Source organism: Salvelinus alpinus, chromosome 16 (genome assembly GCF_045679555.1).
Source record: "Salvelinus alpinus chromosome 16, SLU_Salpinus.1, whole genome shotgun sequence".
Classification (NCBI taxonomy): Eukaryota; Metazoa; Chordata; class Actinopteri; order Salmoniformes; family Salmonidae; genus Salvelinus; species Salvelinus alpinus.
Window position 1 is genome coordinate 44,686,728 of NC_092101.1, and position 16,793 is coordinate 44,703,520.

General features: G+C 44.5%; 1 protein-coding gene across 2 annotated transcripts in view; it reads right to left on the reverse strand.

The window, feature by feature from the left end:
* pla2g4ab (phospholipase A2, group IVAb (cytosolic, calcium-dependent)) overlaps positions 1-14,152 on the reverse strand; it is a 48,505-nt gene extending 34,353 nt beyond the window's left edge. The window contains exons 1-3 of one of the 2 annotated variants that reach the window (XM_071346351.1): positions 13,627-14,152; positions 10,955-11,106; positions 618-699 (exon numbers count right to left, since the gene is read on the reverse strand). In XM_071346351.1, the coding sequence (XP_071202452.1) occupies positions 618-699; positions 10,955-10,987 (115 nt within the window). In that variant the 5' untranslated portion in view covers positions 10,988-11,106; positions 13,627-14,152. The remainder of the gene's footprint in view (positions 1-617; positions 700-10,954; positions 11,107-13,626) is intronic. The other variant, XM_071346352.1, reaches the window with a different exon arrangement.
* Positions 14,153-16,793: the final 2,641 nt, after the last annotated feature.

A 16,793-nucleotide genomic window follows, 5' to 3' on the forward strand; every position in this document is an offset into this window, starting at 1 on the left:
GGCAAGTCAGTTCAGAACACACACTTATTTACAATGACGGCCTACACCGGCCAAACCCAGACGACGCTGAGGACAATTGTGCGCCGCCCTATGGGACTCCCAATCACGGCCGGATGTGATACAGCCTGGATTTCAACCAGGGACTGTAGTGACACCTCTTGCACTGAGATGCAGTGCCTCAGACCGCTGTGCCACTCGTGAGCAACGGTCTATAGGCAAGTTATCATTACTCATTACGTATTTATTCCTTGTATAGTTATTTTTCTCTGCATTGTTGGGAAGAGCCCATAAGTACGCATTTCAGTGATAGTTTACACCTGTTGTTTACCAAGCATGTGACAAATAACATTCCATTTGATTGATTTGATTTACATACAAGCAAACATATGAATGTACATTGAGTGATAGAAACATACATATCAACAAATAGATGACACTATAATGTTATGACTTTAATAATATCGCTATTACTTGGCGGAATTACATTTCACGACACAACATTAATTCTTAGTTTTTACAGAAATGACAACTCCCTGCGGTGTTTTTATGTTGGAGAATTTGTGATCGTTAACGTGTGAACTATGAGCAGGTAGAATAACAGGTGTTGTCAGACTCACAGAGGTCACCCAGTGCTCCCTTGGTGACATTCTCAGCTCGCACCACCGTCACTCTGAACTTGTGAGAGAACTGCTGCTCCACCTGCACAGAAAAACAACACATAACAGACAGTCTGTGAGCCAGGACACACTCCTCACACAAACACAAATCTATCGCACTTGAACTCCAACATAGAACTTCTTAGGTACAGTGTGTACAATTTCAACTGTGATTTGTGTCCAAACCTGGGCTGAAGATGACAACCTGTGTCTCGTGATTCCTATCCTTCTCTTACTGTTTTTATTTCACCTTTATTTCACCTTTATTTAACCAGGTAGGCCAGTTAAGAACAAGTTGTCATTTACAGCTGCGACCTGGCTAAGATAAAGCATAGCAGTGCGACAAAAACAACACAGAGTTACACATAAACAAACGTACAGTCATTAACACAATAGAAAAATCTATGTACAGTGTGTGCAAATGTAGAAGAGTAGGGAGGTAAGGCAATAAATAGGCCCTAGCGGCGAATATAATTACAATTTAGCATTAATACTGGGGTGATATATGTGCAGCTGATGATGTGCAAGTAGAGATACTGGGGTGCAAAAGAGCAAGAGGGTAAGTAATAATATGGAGATGAGGTAGTCGGGTGTGCTATTTACAGATTGGCTGTGTACAGGTACTGTGAAAGACGATCAGATCCCGTACTCCTACTATGGGGCAGACAACTGTAGTTTTGTTGCTTTCTTGTTGTTTTAGGTCATTTGTAAACAGAAGTTATAATGATGTCATTTTGTCTAATCACCATTCCCCTGGTAGTGAATCTGCAGATCTGCTAGTCTCCACTACAGCATAACAGTGATGAGTGAGGCTTCACAGCAGGCATAGCCTTTCAATAGGAACTGAGCAGCCAATGGGGCTACAGTGGAATATCTCCATGTCAAGACAACAGGGCACATTTGTAGTGGGGTAATATTTGATATGTGATATATTATATTTACCTCACATGCGACCCGTGATAAGAATAAGACTATGCAATTAGCCTATTAAAATGTTTACCTGACTCCTTAAAGATAATTAAAATATGCAAGAGACTATTCCCCCTCAGGAGACAGAAAAGATTTGGCATGGGTCCCCAGATCCTCCAAAAGTTCTACAGCTGCACCATCGAGAGCATCCTGACTGGTTGCAAATCAAATCAAATCAAATTGTATTTGTCACATACACATGGTTAGCAGATGTTAATGTGAGTGTAGCGAAATGCTTGTGCTTCTAGTTCCGACAATGCAGTAATAACCAACGAGTAATCTAACCTATCAATTTCACTACAACTACCTTATACACAAGTGTAAAGGAATGAAGAATATGTACATAAAAATATATGAATGAGTGATGGTACAGAACGGCATAGGCAAGATGCAGTAGATGGTATCGAGTACAGTATATACATATGAGATGAGTTGTGTAGGGTATGTAAACATATAAAAGTGCCATTGTTTAAAGTGGCTAGTGGTACATGTATTACATAAAGATGGCAAGATGCAGTAGATGGTATAGAGTACAGTATATACATATGAGATGAGTAATGTAGGGTATGTAAACATTATATGAAGTGGCATTGTTTAAAGTGGCTAGTGATACATTTTTCCATTGTTAAAGTGGCTGGAGTTGAGTCAGTATGTTGGCAGCAGCCACTCAATGTTAGTGGTGGCTGTTTAACAGTCTGATGGCCTTGAGATAGAAGCTGTTTTTCAGTCTCTCGGTCCCTGCTTTGATGCACCTGTACTGAACTCGCCTTCTGGATGATAGCGGGGTGAACAGGCAGTGGCTCGGGTGGTTGTTGTCCTTGAAATCGGGTGGTGTAGGTGTCCTGGAGGGCAGGTAGTTTGCCCCCGGTGATGCGTTGTGCAGACCTCACTAACCTCTGGAGAGCCTTACGGTTGTGGGCGGAGCAGTTGCCGTACCAGGCGGTGATAGAGCACGACAGGATGCTCTCAATCGTGCATCTGTAAAAGTTTGTGAGTGCTTTTGGTGACAAGCCGAATTTCTTCAGCCTCCTGAGGTTGTAGAGGCGCTGCTGCGCCTTCTTCACCACACTGTCTGTGTGGGTGGACCAATTCAGTTTGACCGTGATGTGTACGCCGAGGAACTTAAAACTTACTACCCTCTCCACTACTGTCCCGTCGATGTGGATAGGGGGGTGCTCCCTCTGCTGTTTCCTGAAGTCCACGATCATCTCCTTTGTTTTGTTGACGTTGAGTGTGAGGTTATTTTCCTGACACCACACTCCGAGGGCCCTCACCTCCTCCCTGTAGGCCGTCTCGTCATTGTTGGTAATCAAGCCTACCACTGTAGTGTCGTCTGCAAACTTAATGATTGAGTTGGAGGCGTGCATGGCCACGCAGTCGTAGGTGAACAGGGAGTACAGGAGAGGGCTCAGAACTCACCCTTGTGGGGCCCCAGGGTTGAGGATCAGCGGGGGGGAGATGTTGTTACCTACCCTCACCACCTGGGGGCGGCCCGTCAGGAAGTCCAGTACCCAGTTGCACAGGGAGGGGTCGAGACCCAGGGTCTCGAGCTTGATGACGTGTTTGGAGGGTACTATGGTGTTAAAGGCTGAGCTGTAGTCGATGAACAGCATTCTCACATAGGTATTCCTCTTGTCCATATGGGTTAGGGCAGTGTGCAGTGTGGTTGCGATTGCATCGTCTGTGGACCTATTGGGGCGGTAAGCAAATTGGAGTGGGTCTAGGGTGTCAGGTAGGGTGGAGGTGATATGGTCCTTGACTAGTCTCTCAAAGCACTTCATGATGACAGAAGTGAGTGCTACGGGGCGGTAGTCGTTTAGCTCAGTTACCGTAGCTTTCTTAGGAACAGGAACAATGGTGGCCCTCTTGAAGCATGTGGGGACTGCAGACTGGGATAAGGATTGGTTGAATATGTCCGTAAACACACCAGCCAGCTGGTCTGCACATGCTCTGAGGACGTGGCTGGGGATGCCGTCTGGGCCTGCAGCCTTGCGAGGGTTAACACGTTTAAATGTTTTACTCACGTCGGCTGCAGTGAAGGAGAGTTGGCAGGTTTTGGTAGCGGGCCGTGTCAGTGGCACTGTATTGTCCTCAAAGCGGGCAAAGAAGTTGTTTAGTCTGACATCCTGGTACGCGACGGGGCTGGTTTTCTTTTTGTAATCCATGATTGACTGTAGACCCTGCCACATACCTCTTGTGTCTGAGCAGTTGAATTGCGACTCTACTTTGTCTCTATACAGACGCTTAGCTTGTTTGATTGCCTCACGGAGGGAATAGCTACACTGTTTGTATTCGGTCACGTTTCCGGTCACCTTGCCCTGATTAAAAGCAGTGGTTCGCGCTTTCAGTTTCGCGCGAATGCTGCCATCAATCCACGGTTTCTGGTTTGGGAATGTTTTAATAGTTGCTGTGGGTACGACATCGCCAATGTACTTGCTAATAAACTCGCTCACCGAATCAGCGTATTCGTCAATGTTGTTGTTTGACGCAATGCGGAACATATCCCAGTCCACGTGATCGAAGCAATCTTGAAGCGTGGAATCAGATTGGTCGGACCAGCGTTGAACAGACCTGAGCGCGGGAGCTTCCTGTTTTAGTTTCTGTCTATAGGTTGGAAGCAACAAAATGGAGTCGTGGTCAGCTTTTCCGAAGGGAGGGCCTTATATGTGTCGCGGAAGTTAGTATAACAATGATCCAGGGTTTTACCAGCCCTGGTTGCACAATCGATATGCTGATAGAATTTAGGGAGTCTTGTTTTCAGATTAGCCTTGTTAAAATCCCCAGCTTCAATGAATGCAGTCTCAGGATATGTGGTTTCCAGTTTACATAGAGTCAAATGAAGTTCGTTCAGGGCCATCGATGTGTCTGCTTGGGGGGGAATATATGCGGCTGTGATTATAATCGAAGAGAATTCTCTTGTTAGATAATGCTGTCGACATTTGATTGTGATGAATTCTAAGTCAGGTGAACAGAAGGACTTGAGTTCCTGTATGATGTTATGATCACACCACGTCTCGTTAATCATAAGGCATACCCCCCCGCCCTTCTTCTTACCAGAAAGATGATTGTTTCTGTCGGCGCAATGCGTGAACAAACCAGCTGGCTGTACCGACTCCGATAGCGTGTCTCGAGTGAGCCATGTTTCCGTGAAGCAAAGAATGTTACAGTCTCTTATGTCTCTCTGGAATGCTACCCTTGCTCGGATTTCATCTACCTTGTTGTCAAGAGACTGGACATTGGCGAGTAGTATGCTGCCTGGTACGGCAACTGCTCGGCATCCGACCATAAGGTGCTACAGAGGGTAGTGCGTGCAGCCCAGTACATCACTGCCATCCAGGACCTCTATACTAGGCGGTCTCAGAGAAAGGTCCCAAAAAATTGTCAAACACTCCAGCCACCCCAGTCATAGACTGTTCTCTCTGCTACGGTACGGCAAGCCTAGGTCCAAAAGGCTCCTTAACTGCTTCTAGCCATAAGACTACTGAACAATTAATCAAATGGCTACCCGGACTATTTGCATTTTTTAACGCTGCTGCTACTCGCTGACCCCCATGTACATATTACCTCAATTACCTCGGCTAACATGTTGTACCCCACACATTGACTCTGTACTGGTACCCCCTGTATATAGCCTCGTTATTGTTATTATATTGTGTCACTTTTTTTAACTTTAGTTTATTTAGTAAATATTTTCTTGACTCTTGTTTATCTTAAAACTGCATTGTTGGTTAAGGGCTTGTAAGTAAGCATTTCACAGTAAGGTCTACACCTGTTCTATTCAGCGCATGTGACAAATTAAATTTGATTTAATTTAGTTGAGTTACAGTAATAGGCAATCAAGAAATGTCTGAGAATGGAATTCTATATAGTCTATTTAATTACTTTGTCAAATGAAGGATACATTATACAAGGAATAAACTTAAGTTACAAATCATTAACAAGCATTACAAGACATTATTTTAAGCATGATCAGAGAGGGAGAGTGAGAAAGAAGAGACCTTGGGGTGGAGAGAGAAGTCATGACCTGAAAGGCCATACCCCAAGAGACCCTGGGGTGGAGAGAGAAGTCATGACCTGAAAGGCCATATTCCAAGAGTCCCTGGGGTGGAGAGAGAAGTCAAGACCTGAAAGGCCATACCCCAAGAGACCCTGGGGTGGAGAGAGAAGTCATGACCTGAAAGGCCATATTCCAAGAGTCCCTGGGGTGGAGAGAGAAGTCATGACCTGAAAGGCCATATTCCAAGAGTCCCTGGGGTGGAGAGAGAAGTCATGACCTGAAAGGCCATATTCCAAGAGTCCCTGGGGTGGAGAGAGAAGTCATGACCTGAAAGGCCATACCCCAAGAGTCCCTGGGGTGGAGAGAGAAGTCATGACCTGAAAGGCCAAAACCCCAAGAGTCCCTGGGGTGGAGAGAGAAGTCATGACCTGAAAGGCCATATTCCAAGAGTCCCTCGGGTGGAGAGAGAAGTCATGACCTGAAAGGCCATATTCCAAGAGTCCCTGGGGTGGAGAGAGAAGTCATGACCTGAAAGGCCATACCCCAAGAGTCCCTGGGGTGGAGAGAGAAGTCATGACCTGAAAGGCCATATTCCAAGAGTCCCTGGGGTGGAGAGAGAAGTCATGACCTGAAAGGCCATACCCCAAGAGACCCTGGGGTGGAGAGAGAAGTCATGACCTGAAAGGCCATATTCAAATCAAATCAAATTTTATTAGTCACATACACATGGTTAGCAGATGTTAATGCGAGTGTAGCGAAATGCTTGTGCTTCTAGTTCCGACAATGCAGTAATAACCAACAGTAATCTAACCTAACAATTCCACACTACTACCTTACACACACACACAAGTGTAAAGGGATAAAGAATATGTACATAAAGATATATGGATGAGTGGTGGTACAGAACGGCATGGCAGATGCAGTAGATGGTATAGAGTACGGTATATACATATGAGATGAGTACTGTAGGGTATGTAAACATAAGTGGCATAGTTTAAAGTGGCTAGTGGTACATGTATTGCATAAAGATGGCAAGATGCAGTAGATGATATAGAGTACAGTATATATACATATGAGATGGGTAATGTAGGGTATGTAAACATTGTATTAAGTGGCATTGCTTAAAGTGGCTAGTGGTACATTTTTACATAATTTCCATCAATTCCCATTTTTAAAGTGGCTGGAGTTGGGTCAGTATGTTGGCAGCGGCCGCTAAATGTTAGTGGTGGCTGTTTAACAGTCTGATGGCCTTGAGATAGAAGCTGTTTTTCAGTCTCTCGGTCCCTGCTTTGATGCACCTGTACTGACCTCGCCTTCTGGATGATAGCGGGGTGAACAGGCAGTGGCTTGGGTGGTTGTTGTCCTTGATGATCTTTATGGCCTTCCTGTGACATCGGGTGGTGTAGGTGTCCTGGAGGGCAGGTAGTTTGCCCCTGGTGATGCGTTCTGCAGACCTCACTACCCTCTGGAGAGCCTTACGGTTGTGGGCGGAGCAGTTGCCGTACCAGGCGGTGATACAGCCCGACAGGATGCTCTCGATTGTGCATCTGTAGAAGTTTGTGAGTGCTTTTGGTGACAAGCCGAATTTCTTCAGCCTCCTGAGGTTGAAGAGGCGCTGCTGCGCCTTCTTCACAACGCTGTCTGTGTGGGTGGACCAGTTCAGTTTGTCCGTGATGTGTACACCGAGGAACTTAAAACTTTCCACCTTCTCCACTACTGACCCGTCGATGTGGATAGGGGGGTGCTCCCTCTGCTGTTTCCTGAAGTCCACAATCATCTCCTTTGTTTTGTTGACGTTGAGTATGAGGTTATTTTCCTGACACCACACTCCGAGGGCCCTCACCTCCTCCCTGTAGGCCGTCTCGTCGTTGTTGGTGATCAAGCCTACCACTGTAGTGTCATCCGCAAACTTGATGATTGAGTTGGAGGCGTGCATGGCCACGCAGTCGTGGGTGAACAGGGAGTACAGGAGAGGGCTCAGAACGCACCCTTGTGGGGCCCCAGTGTTGAGGATCAGCGGGGTGGAGATGTTGTTACCTACCCTCACCACCTGGGGGCGGCCCGTCAGGAAGTCCAGGACCCAGTTGCACAGGGCGGGGTCGAGACCCAGGGTCTCGAGCTTGATGACGAGTTTGGAGGGTACTATGGTGTTAAATGCTGAGCTGTAATCGATGAACAGCATTCTCACATGGGTATTCCTCTTGTCCAGATGGGTTAGGGCAGTGTGCAGTGTGGTTGCGATTGCGTCGTCTGTGGACCTATTGGGTCGGTAAGCAAATTGGAGTGGGTCTAGGGTGTCCGGTAGGGTGGAGGTGATATGGTCCTTGACTAGTCTCTCAAAGCACTTCATGATGACGGAAGTGAGTGCTACGGGGCGGTAGTCGTTTAGCTCAGTTACCTTAGCTTTCTTGGGAACAGGAACAATGGTGGCCCTCTTGAAGCATGTGGGAACAGCAGACTGGGATAAGGATTGATTGAATATGTCCGTAAACACACCAGCCAGCTGGTCTGCGCATGCTCTGAGGACGCGGCTGGGAATGCCGTCTGGGCCTGCAGCCTTGCGAGGGTTAACACGTTTAAATGTTTTACTCACCTCGGCTGCAGTGAAGGAGAGCCCGCAGGTTTTGGTAGGGGGCCGTGTCAGTGGCACTGTATTGTCCTCAAAGCGGGCAAAAAAGTTGTTTAGCCTGTCTGGGAGCAAGACATCCTGGTCCTCGACGGGGCTGGTTTTCTTTTTGTAATCCGTGATTGACTGTAGACCCTGCCACATACCTCTTGTGTCTGAGCTGTTGAATTTCGACTCGATTTTGTCTCTGTACTGAGACTTAGCCTGTTTGATTGCCTTGCGGAGAGAATAGCTACACTGTTTGTATTCGGTCATGCTTCCGGTCACCTTGCCCTGGTTAAAAGCAGTGGTTCGCGCTTTCAGTTTCACGCGAATGCTGCCGTCAATCCACGGTTTCTGGTTTGGGAATGTTTTTATCGTTGCTGTGGGTACGACATCGTCAATGCACTTCCTAATGAACTCGCTCACCGAATCAGCATATTCGTCAATATTGTTGTTGGACGCGATGCGGAACATATTCCAATCCGCGTGATCGAAGCAGTCTTGAAGCGTGGATTCAGATTGGTCGGACCAGCGTTGAACAGACCTGAGCGCGGGAGCTTGTTGTTTGAGTTTTTGTTTGTAGGCTGGAATCAACAAAATGGAGTCGTGGTCAGCTTTTCCGAAAGGGGGGCGGGGGAGGGCCTTATAAGCGTCGCGGAAATTAGTATAACAATGGTCTAGTGTTTTTCCAGCCCTGGTAGCACAATCGATATGCTGATAGAATTTAGGGAGTTTTGTTTTTAGATTAGCCTTGTTAAAATCCCCAGCTACGATGAATGCAGCCTCAGGGTGTGTGGTTTCCAGTTTACAAAGAGTCAGATAAAGTTCGTTCAGGGCCATCGATGTGTCTGCTTGGGGGGGAATGTATACGGCTGTGATTATGATTGACGAGAATTCCCTTGGTAGATAATGCGGTCGACATTTGATTGTGAGGAGTTCTAGATCAGGTGAACAGAACGACTTGAGTTCTTGTGTGTTGTTATGATGATCACACCACTTCTCGTTAATCATAAGGCATACCCCCCCGCCCCTCTTCTTACCGGAAAGATGTTTGTTTCTGTCGGCGCGATGCATGAAGAAACCAGCTGGCTGCACCGACTCCGTTAGCGTCCCTTGAGTTAGCCATGTTTCCGTGAAGCAGAGCACGTTGCAATCCCTGATGTCTCTCTGGAATGCTACCCGTGCTCGGATTTCATCAACCTTATTGTCAAGAGACTGGACATTGGCGAGTAGTATGCTAGGGAGTGGAGCGCGATGTGCCCGTCTCCGAAGCCTGACCACGAGACCGCCACGTTTTCCCCTTTTTCGGCGTCGCACAGGGTCGCCGGCTGGGATCAGATCCATTGTATTGTGTGGAAGGCAAAACACTGGATCCGTTTCGGGAAAGTCATATTCCTGGTAGGAACGATGATGAGTTGACGTTAATCGTATGTTCAGTAGTTCCTCCCGACTGTATGTAATGAAACCTAAGATTACCCGGGGTACCGATGTAAGAAATAACACGTAAAAAAACAAAATACTGCATATTTTCCAAGGAACACGAAGCGAGGCAGCCATCTCTTTTCGGCGCCGGAAGTAGGAAGCTCCAAGAGACCCTGGGGTGGAGAGAGAAGTCATGACCTGAAAGGCCATACCCCAAGAGACCCTGGGGTGGAGAGAGAAGGAAACAGTGTATGTATCTAACCAGTGTAGGTCAGGAACAAAAAAGAGAAAGAGGAAATCTAAGAGTCTTTATAACATCTGATCATGTGTAGATAAAGAATCTGAGTTGTTGACCAACACCATGTTGAGTTAACTTCCAATCAGATGTCAAACCTACAAGACGTAGAGACAACTGAACCTCTGCTACCCAGAGGTGTGACAAGATGGGGTTGGTGAGATAACACATAGAATGTTGAATTCCTAAGACAACAGAAAGGAAATTCTTGCATACAGTTGTTCTGAGTCACTTCAGGGGCTGGGCCACCCTACACCTTCTTTATCATGATGAACACTAGGCATACCCCTAGCCTTGAGAACTGTACTGAGAAGACAGCTGTACTGAGAAGACAGCTGTACTGAGAAGACAGCTGTAGTGAGAAGAGAGCTGTAGTGAGAAGACAGCTGTACTGAGAAGACAGCTGTACTGAGAAGACAGCTGTAGTGAGAAGAGAGCTGTAGTGAGAAGACAGCTGTAGTGAGAAGAGAGCTGTAGTGTTTTTTTATTTTTTAACCAGGCAAGTCAATTGAGAACAAAGTCTTATTTACAATGACGGCCTACACCGGCCAAACCCAGACAACGCTGGGCCAATTGTGCGCCGCCCTATGGGACTCCCAATCACGGCCGGTTGTGATACAGTCTGGATTTGAACCAGGGTGTCTGTAGTGACGCCTCAAGCACTGAGATGCAGTGCCTTAGACCGCTGTACCACTCAGGAATGAGTGAGAAGAGAACTGTAGTGAGAACAGAGCTGCCCACTAATCTAATGTTGATAGATTGAGACCAAACAAATATAAGGTTTTCTACTGAAGTAATACTGCTTTATCAGAAACACTATGTGGCCAAAGATAGTCTTATCTAGAGTAGTAGGTTATTTCTTACTGGAGCACATGACTCTCTGGCCTTAAGGTGAAGCTGTAAGAAGCTGTTTGTTACACTACCAAAATACCAAGTAAATGTATGCAAAACATGCAGTATAGTAAATACCTAACAATTTGAATGTAACCGGACATGTGTGGACTTACAATAATGTACTGGTAGGGGTCTATGGAAGACATGGTTGGCTGGTGGGAGAGTTGGTGTCAGCTACTGTAGGAGGAGAGTCTCTGTCCAGAGTCTCCAAATGTGTCCTTGAACTTAAGAAGATCCTCCAGGAACACTGGGTAGAATCTACAGACTGGGGACACACAGAGCATCATAATGTAAGGGATGGTGTGGAAAGACAGATATGACATATGGTAACTTGTGGCAGAGTTAGTGAAACAATAGCTTTGCTTGACAGTTGTATACTGTCCAAGTCCAATGACACATTGCTGGTGAGTGAAACTGTTTGAAACAGTGATGATATAAAATACTAATAACTTGAAATAACTGGTTATAACTGGTTATCAGCTACTGAAATAACTGGTTATCAGCTACTGTAGTGAGTGTAGGACCAGGGAGAGGGGATGTACTGAAGCCACAAGACTGAGATAGGCCTGTGTGTGTGTGTGTGTGTGTGTGTGTGTGTGTGTGTGTGTGTGTGTGTGTGTGTGTGTGTGTGTGTGTGTGTGTGTGTGTGTGTGTGTGTGTGTGTGTGTGTGTGTGTGTGTGTGTGTGTGTGTGTGTGTGCGTGCGTGTGCGTGTGTGTGTGAGAGAGATAGAGGCCTGTGTGACTCAGCGAAGTGAGAGATGCTACCACAGCCTAATAATTTGTGTGTGTTGTGTGTGTGTGTGTGTGTGTGTGTGTGTGTGTGTGTGTGTGTGTGTGTGTGTGTGTGTGTGTGTGTGTGTGTGGTGTGTGGTGTGTGGTGTGTGTGTGTGTGTGTGTTTGTATTACAGTAGACCACAAGCCCAGTGTGGCTCTGAGGCTCCTCTCAGTTGTTCAACAAAGCGCAGCATTTCTGTGAGGAGTTCATGCACGTAGTGTGGTTGTGTGTTCGCAGTGCTGGTCACGTAGTTTGAATGGATGGTCCAAGTTCTGAATGAGCCTATTTGGGCTGTGACGTGGTGACCTGCATGTGTTCCACATTTCTGAACGATCCATCCGCAAAGCAATAAGAGCTGAGTGGATTGGACAGGAACACAGACAGCTTGGCCTGAACACTGAGTGGATTGGACAGGAACACAGACAGCTTGGCCTGACCACTGAGTCGATTGGACAGGAACACAGACAGCTAGGCCTGAACACTGAGTGGATTGGACAGGAACACAGACAGCTTGGCCTGACCACTGAGTGGATTGGACAGGAACACAGACAGCTTGGCCTGACCACTGAGTGGATTGGACAGGAACACAGACAGCTTGGCCTGACCACTGAGTGGATTGGACAGGAACACAGACAGCTTGGCCTGACCACTGAGTGGATTGGACAGGAACACAGACAGCTTGGCCTGACCACTGAGTGGATTGGACAGGAACACAGACAGCTTGGCCTGACCACTGAGTGGATTGGACAGGAACACAGACAGTCTGGCCTGACCACTGAGTGGATTGGACAGGAACACAGACAGCTTGGCCTGACCACTGAATGGATTGGACAGGAACACAGACAGCTTGGCCTGACCACTGAGTGGATTGGACAGGAACACAGACAGCTTGGCCTGACCACTGAGTGGATTGGACAGGAACACAGACAGCTTGGCCTGACCACTGAGTGGATTGGACAGGAACACAGACAGTCTGGCCTGACCACTGAGTGGATTGGACAGGAACACAGACAGCTTGGCCTGACCACTGAGTGGATTGGACAGGAACACAGACAGCTTGGCCTGACCACTGAGTGGATTGGACAGGAACACAGACAGCTTGGCCTGACCACTGAGTGGATTTGACAGGAACACAGACAGCTTGGCCTGACCACTGAGTGGATTGGACAGGAACACAGACAGCTTGGCCTGACCACTGAATGGACTTTTGGTTCTTTTGGTACAAGAAAGCTGTGCCAATGTACTTAACTATCTGGTCTCATCATTAAATTAGAATGAAATTACAACAATGGTTATTCATTCAAAAGTCAATTCAATGACTGAATTGTGATGATCCTAAACGCAAGGCCATGGACTTAGGCATACCTGTAATCAACAGGCTTAATTGCAATGTTGTAACACTTGTGCTATTACTATACAATAAGGTATCCTCTGCTCATAGACAATGGCTGGACACGTTGACTGCATCAAATGAATGTAATAACAAAAGCGAAGGGAAAATAATAACATTTTACATGGCATGACACAGCAATGAAAACAAATTATGCACCAATCCATATAATTCTTAATAACCTACATTTGCCAAATATCTTCAGTGGAATTGATAAGTTGATGATGAGTTGCATAATGTCTTTCAAATGAGAGTTTAACATGTGAAAGTGTTAATAAACTTTTTAAAGCTAAAATATCTTACTTGTTGATTTAGGCTAGTCTATTCTTGTTGAAGTTAACACAATCATTTGAAAATTAGAATAATATATTTCCGGTTCTGATCGAATAATAATCGAATTCTATAGTGGTCTAATAAGGCAATGTACTGCCGTTGACTTGCCGCTTACGGAAACATCATCACGTTAATACACTGACTCGACACACCACCTCGCACAGCAATCTCGAAAAGCGCAGTGTCCAAAGTTAAAAAGGCTACACCAACATACAGAACAGGCTTTACGTGTTTGTATTCTAACAAACATGCAACACTGAGGAATGACAGTTATGTGTCCACCTACCTTGAGAACAATATCAGCTCATAAATCCTAGGAAATATGTCATCACCGCCTGAAGTATGGCTCCACTGTATACGGTATACGATGAGCCGGAGGAGGTGCTAAACACCGCCTCTCGAAAAACGTACACACTTCGCAGCGGAACTCAACTTTAAGCTTTGGTAATTTAGGAAGTCAGAATTTATGGGGAGACTAATCGAAAACTGAAATTTGGCGCATGGGTTGTATCAGAGACATTGTTCGCTACTTATCTGACCTCAAAGGCTGCCCATGAAAGTAGGAAGACTTGCAGAAAATCCCTAAGAAAAGTATGATGCAACCTGCGGATGTTTCAATTTCTTTTCTACTGAGCCATTTACTTTATCTTCATATTCTTATCTTTTATTATTGTTGCATTGTGCAGAAGGAACATGCAAGTAAGCATTTAGTTGGACGGTGTATACCATGTGTATCCCGTACATACGACTAAAAACATTTGAAATGTGAAATGTTGGTATGCGACGTATGTACGCAATCATTTCTACAAGTACAACCCTACTTCCAGCTTGGTTCTGCCAGCAGCACAAACGATGCCGTGATTCGTATGGTAATAGAAAACCTTCAGATTAAAAGTCCGCATTTCAAAACATTGCAATGTCGATGACTCATTCAAAATATATTAAATTTTAGTCAATGTCTTTTTTATTGTGCTTATAAGTAAATGCAAGAAGGAATTAATGAAAACAATGTCAAATATTTATGAAAAATATGGTTACATTTTGTTTAAGACCGATATTAATCAAATACAATGTTGACTGGTATGTTCACAATATTGGGTTGTAAAATAACTATTCTTTATGCTGAGGTAAAAGTGGGTTTGACGCTAGTCTACTCGGTAGTGTCTCTTCTAACCACTGCCAATTAATTTCGTCTGTTCTGCATGCAGCTATGGAACCTTGACCTGTTTAACATGACGTGCTACCTTGTCCAGGACCTGCTGTTTCGACTCAATTCAGTTTCATCTCAAATTAAGGGCTTTATTGGCATGGGAAACATATGTTAACATGGCCAAAGCAAGTTAACTAAATAATAAAGAAAAGTTAAATAAACAATAAACATTTACAGAAAAGATTAAACTCACAAAAGTTCAAAAATAATGAAGACATTACCAATGTCATAATATGTGCAAATAGTACAAAAGGGAAAATAAATAAAAATAAATATGGGTTGTATTTACAACAGTGTTTGTTCTTCACTGGTTGCCCATTTCTTGTGGCAACAGGTCACAAATCTTGCTGCTGTGATGCACACTGTTGTATTTCACCCATTAGATATGGGAGTTTATCAAAATTGGGGTTGTTTTCAAAATCGTTGTGTATCTGTGTAATCTGAGGGAAATATGTGTCTCTAATATGGTCATACATTTGGCAGGGGGTTGGGAAGTGCAGCTCAGTTTCCATCTCATTTTGTGGCAGTGTGCACATAGCCTGTCTTCTCTTGAGAGTCAGGTCTGCCTACGGTGGCATTTCTCAATAGCAAGGCTATGCTCGCTGAGTCTGTACATAGTCAAAGCTTTCGTTAAGTTTGGGTCAGTCATAGTGGTCAGGTATTCTGCCACTGTGTACTCTCTGTTTAGGGCCAAATAGCATTCTAGTTTGCTCTGTTTTTTGTTAATTCTTTCCAATGTGTCAAGGAATTATCTTTTTGTTTTCTCATGAATTGGTTGGGTCTAATTGTGTTACTGTCCTGGGGCTCTGTGGGGTCTGTTTGTGTTTGTGAACAGAGCCTCTTCTCCAGGTTCATATCTTTGTAGGTGATGGTTTTGTTATGGAAGGTTTGGGAATCGCTTCCTTTTAGGTGGTTGTAGAATTTAACAGTTCTTTTCTGGATTTTGATAATTAGCGGGTATTGGCCTGCATACATTACTTGGTGTTTTACGTTGTACACTGATTATATTTTTTTGCAGAATTCTGCATGCAGAATAGCCAACAACAAAAAACTCACCGAATTCCAACACGAACAAAAACGTCCCAAACTGTCATTATAATACATGCACGAACTCTACTAAACTGTTTTGGCTGGGAAGCCCGCCTTAAGGAGTCACCAGCACTCAGTGTCAAACCAATTGCCCAGCACAAGAGACCAGATGTAAATTCTACAGACTCTTTTGAGTAATTCCAACAACATATATTAATGTGTAATTAAAAGTGTATTTCTTCAAATATACACAATAGCTTTCAACATACCCGTATTTGTGTATTCTTTCAAGAGAACTGCTGGTATAAATAATTCAATATTAAAAATAAAAGTACCTCAAATTATGCATAATTTTTTCCAAAGTGGTTGCAACACAGCGTTGGTTCTGCCATCATCATTTCCTGCTGCTAAGAGAACGGTAGTACAGTTTCCGTATGCTCTCTCTGATACCAACCCACTCTTGTATGATCACTGCAAGTAAAATATCTCCACGAGAGGTCGCGCAAAGACTGGTTGTTTACTGGTTATTTGCTAGTTGATGTTGTGACGTTGATGTTGTGATGTTGATGTTGTGATGTAGATGTTGTGATGTTGATGTTGTGATGTTGATGTTGTGACGTAGATGTTGGCTGGTGGTCTGCAAAATAATATTTAGAGAGGGGGCCTACATTAGGCCTACAAAGTGTGAATTACATTTCCCCCCAAGCACCCATACCAAGATTGACTTGAAAAGTCTGACAATATGAGGAGCCTATAAATTAAATGTGGACATTATTCGTTGACAAATAAAATGATTAGAATTGAGATTCAGACATTGAAAGTAAGATTAACATGAGCAACATAATACATAAAACAATGAAATAACATTAGTTGGGCGGAATTCAGCAGTCACATTACTGTAATATATATATATTTATTCTGCAACCTCAATAGCAAAAAATGTGTGGAAATCAATAGGAAATAAATTAAATCAAATACTCCTTTACTATCGTTCCATGTAGGGGAGAGTGAGGTAAGTTGAGCTATTTTATTTTTTAAATTCAGCATTACTTTGCCAAGGGAAATATAGTATTCTTTCTAACAAATATATCTATATATATTTCAGGATGTTGTGTATCCTTGGAAATCATCAGAATTAATGTAAACATTACAGTGGTCTGTTGGCACATCTTACCCCGGGTATAGAGTATTACTTAGTCGTTTTTAATAACCCT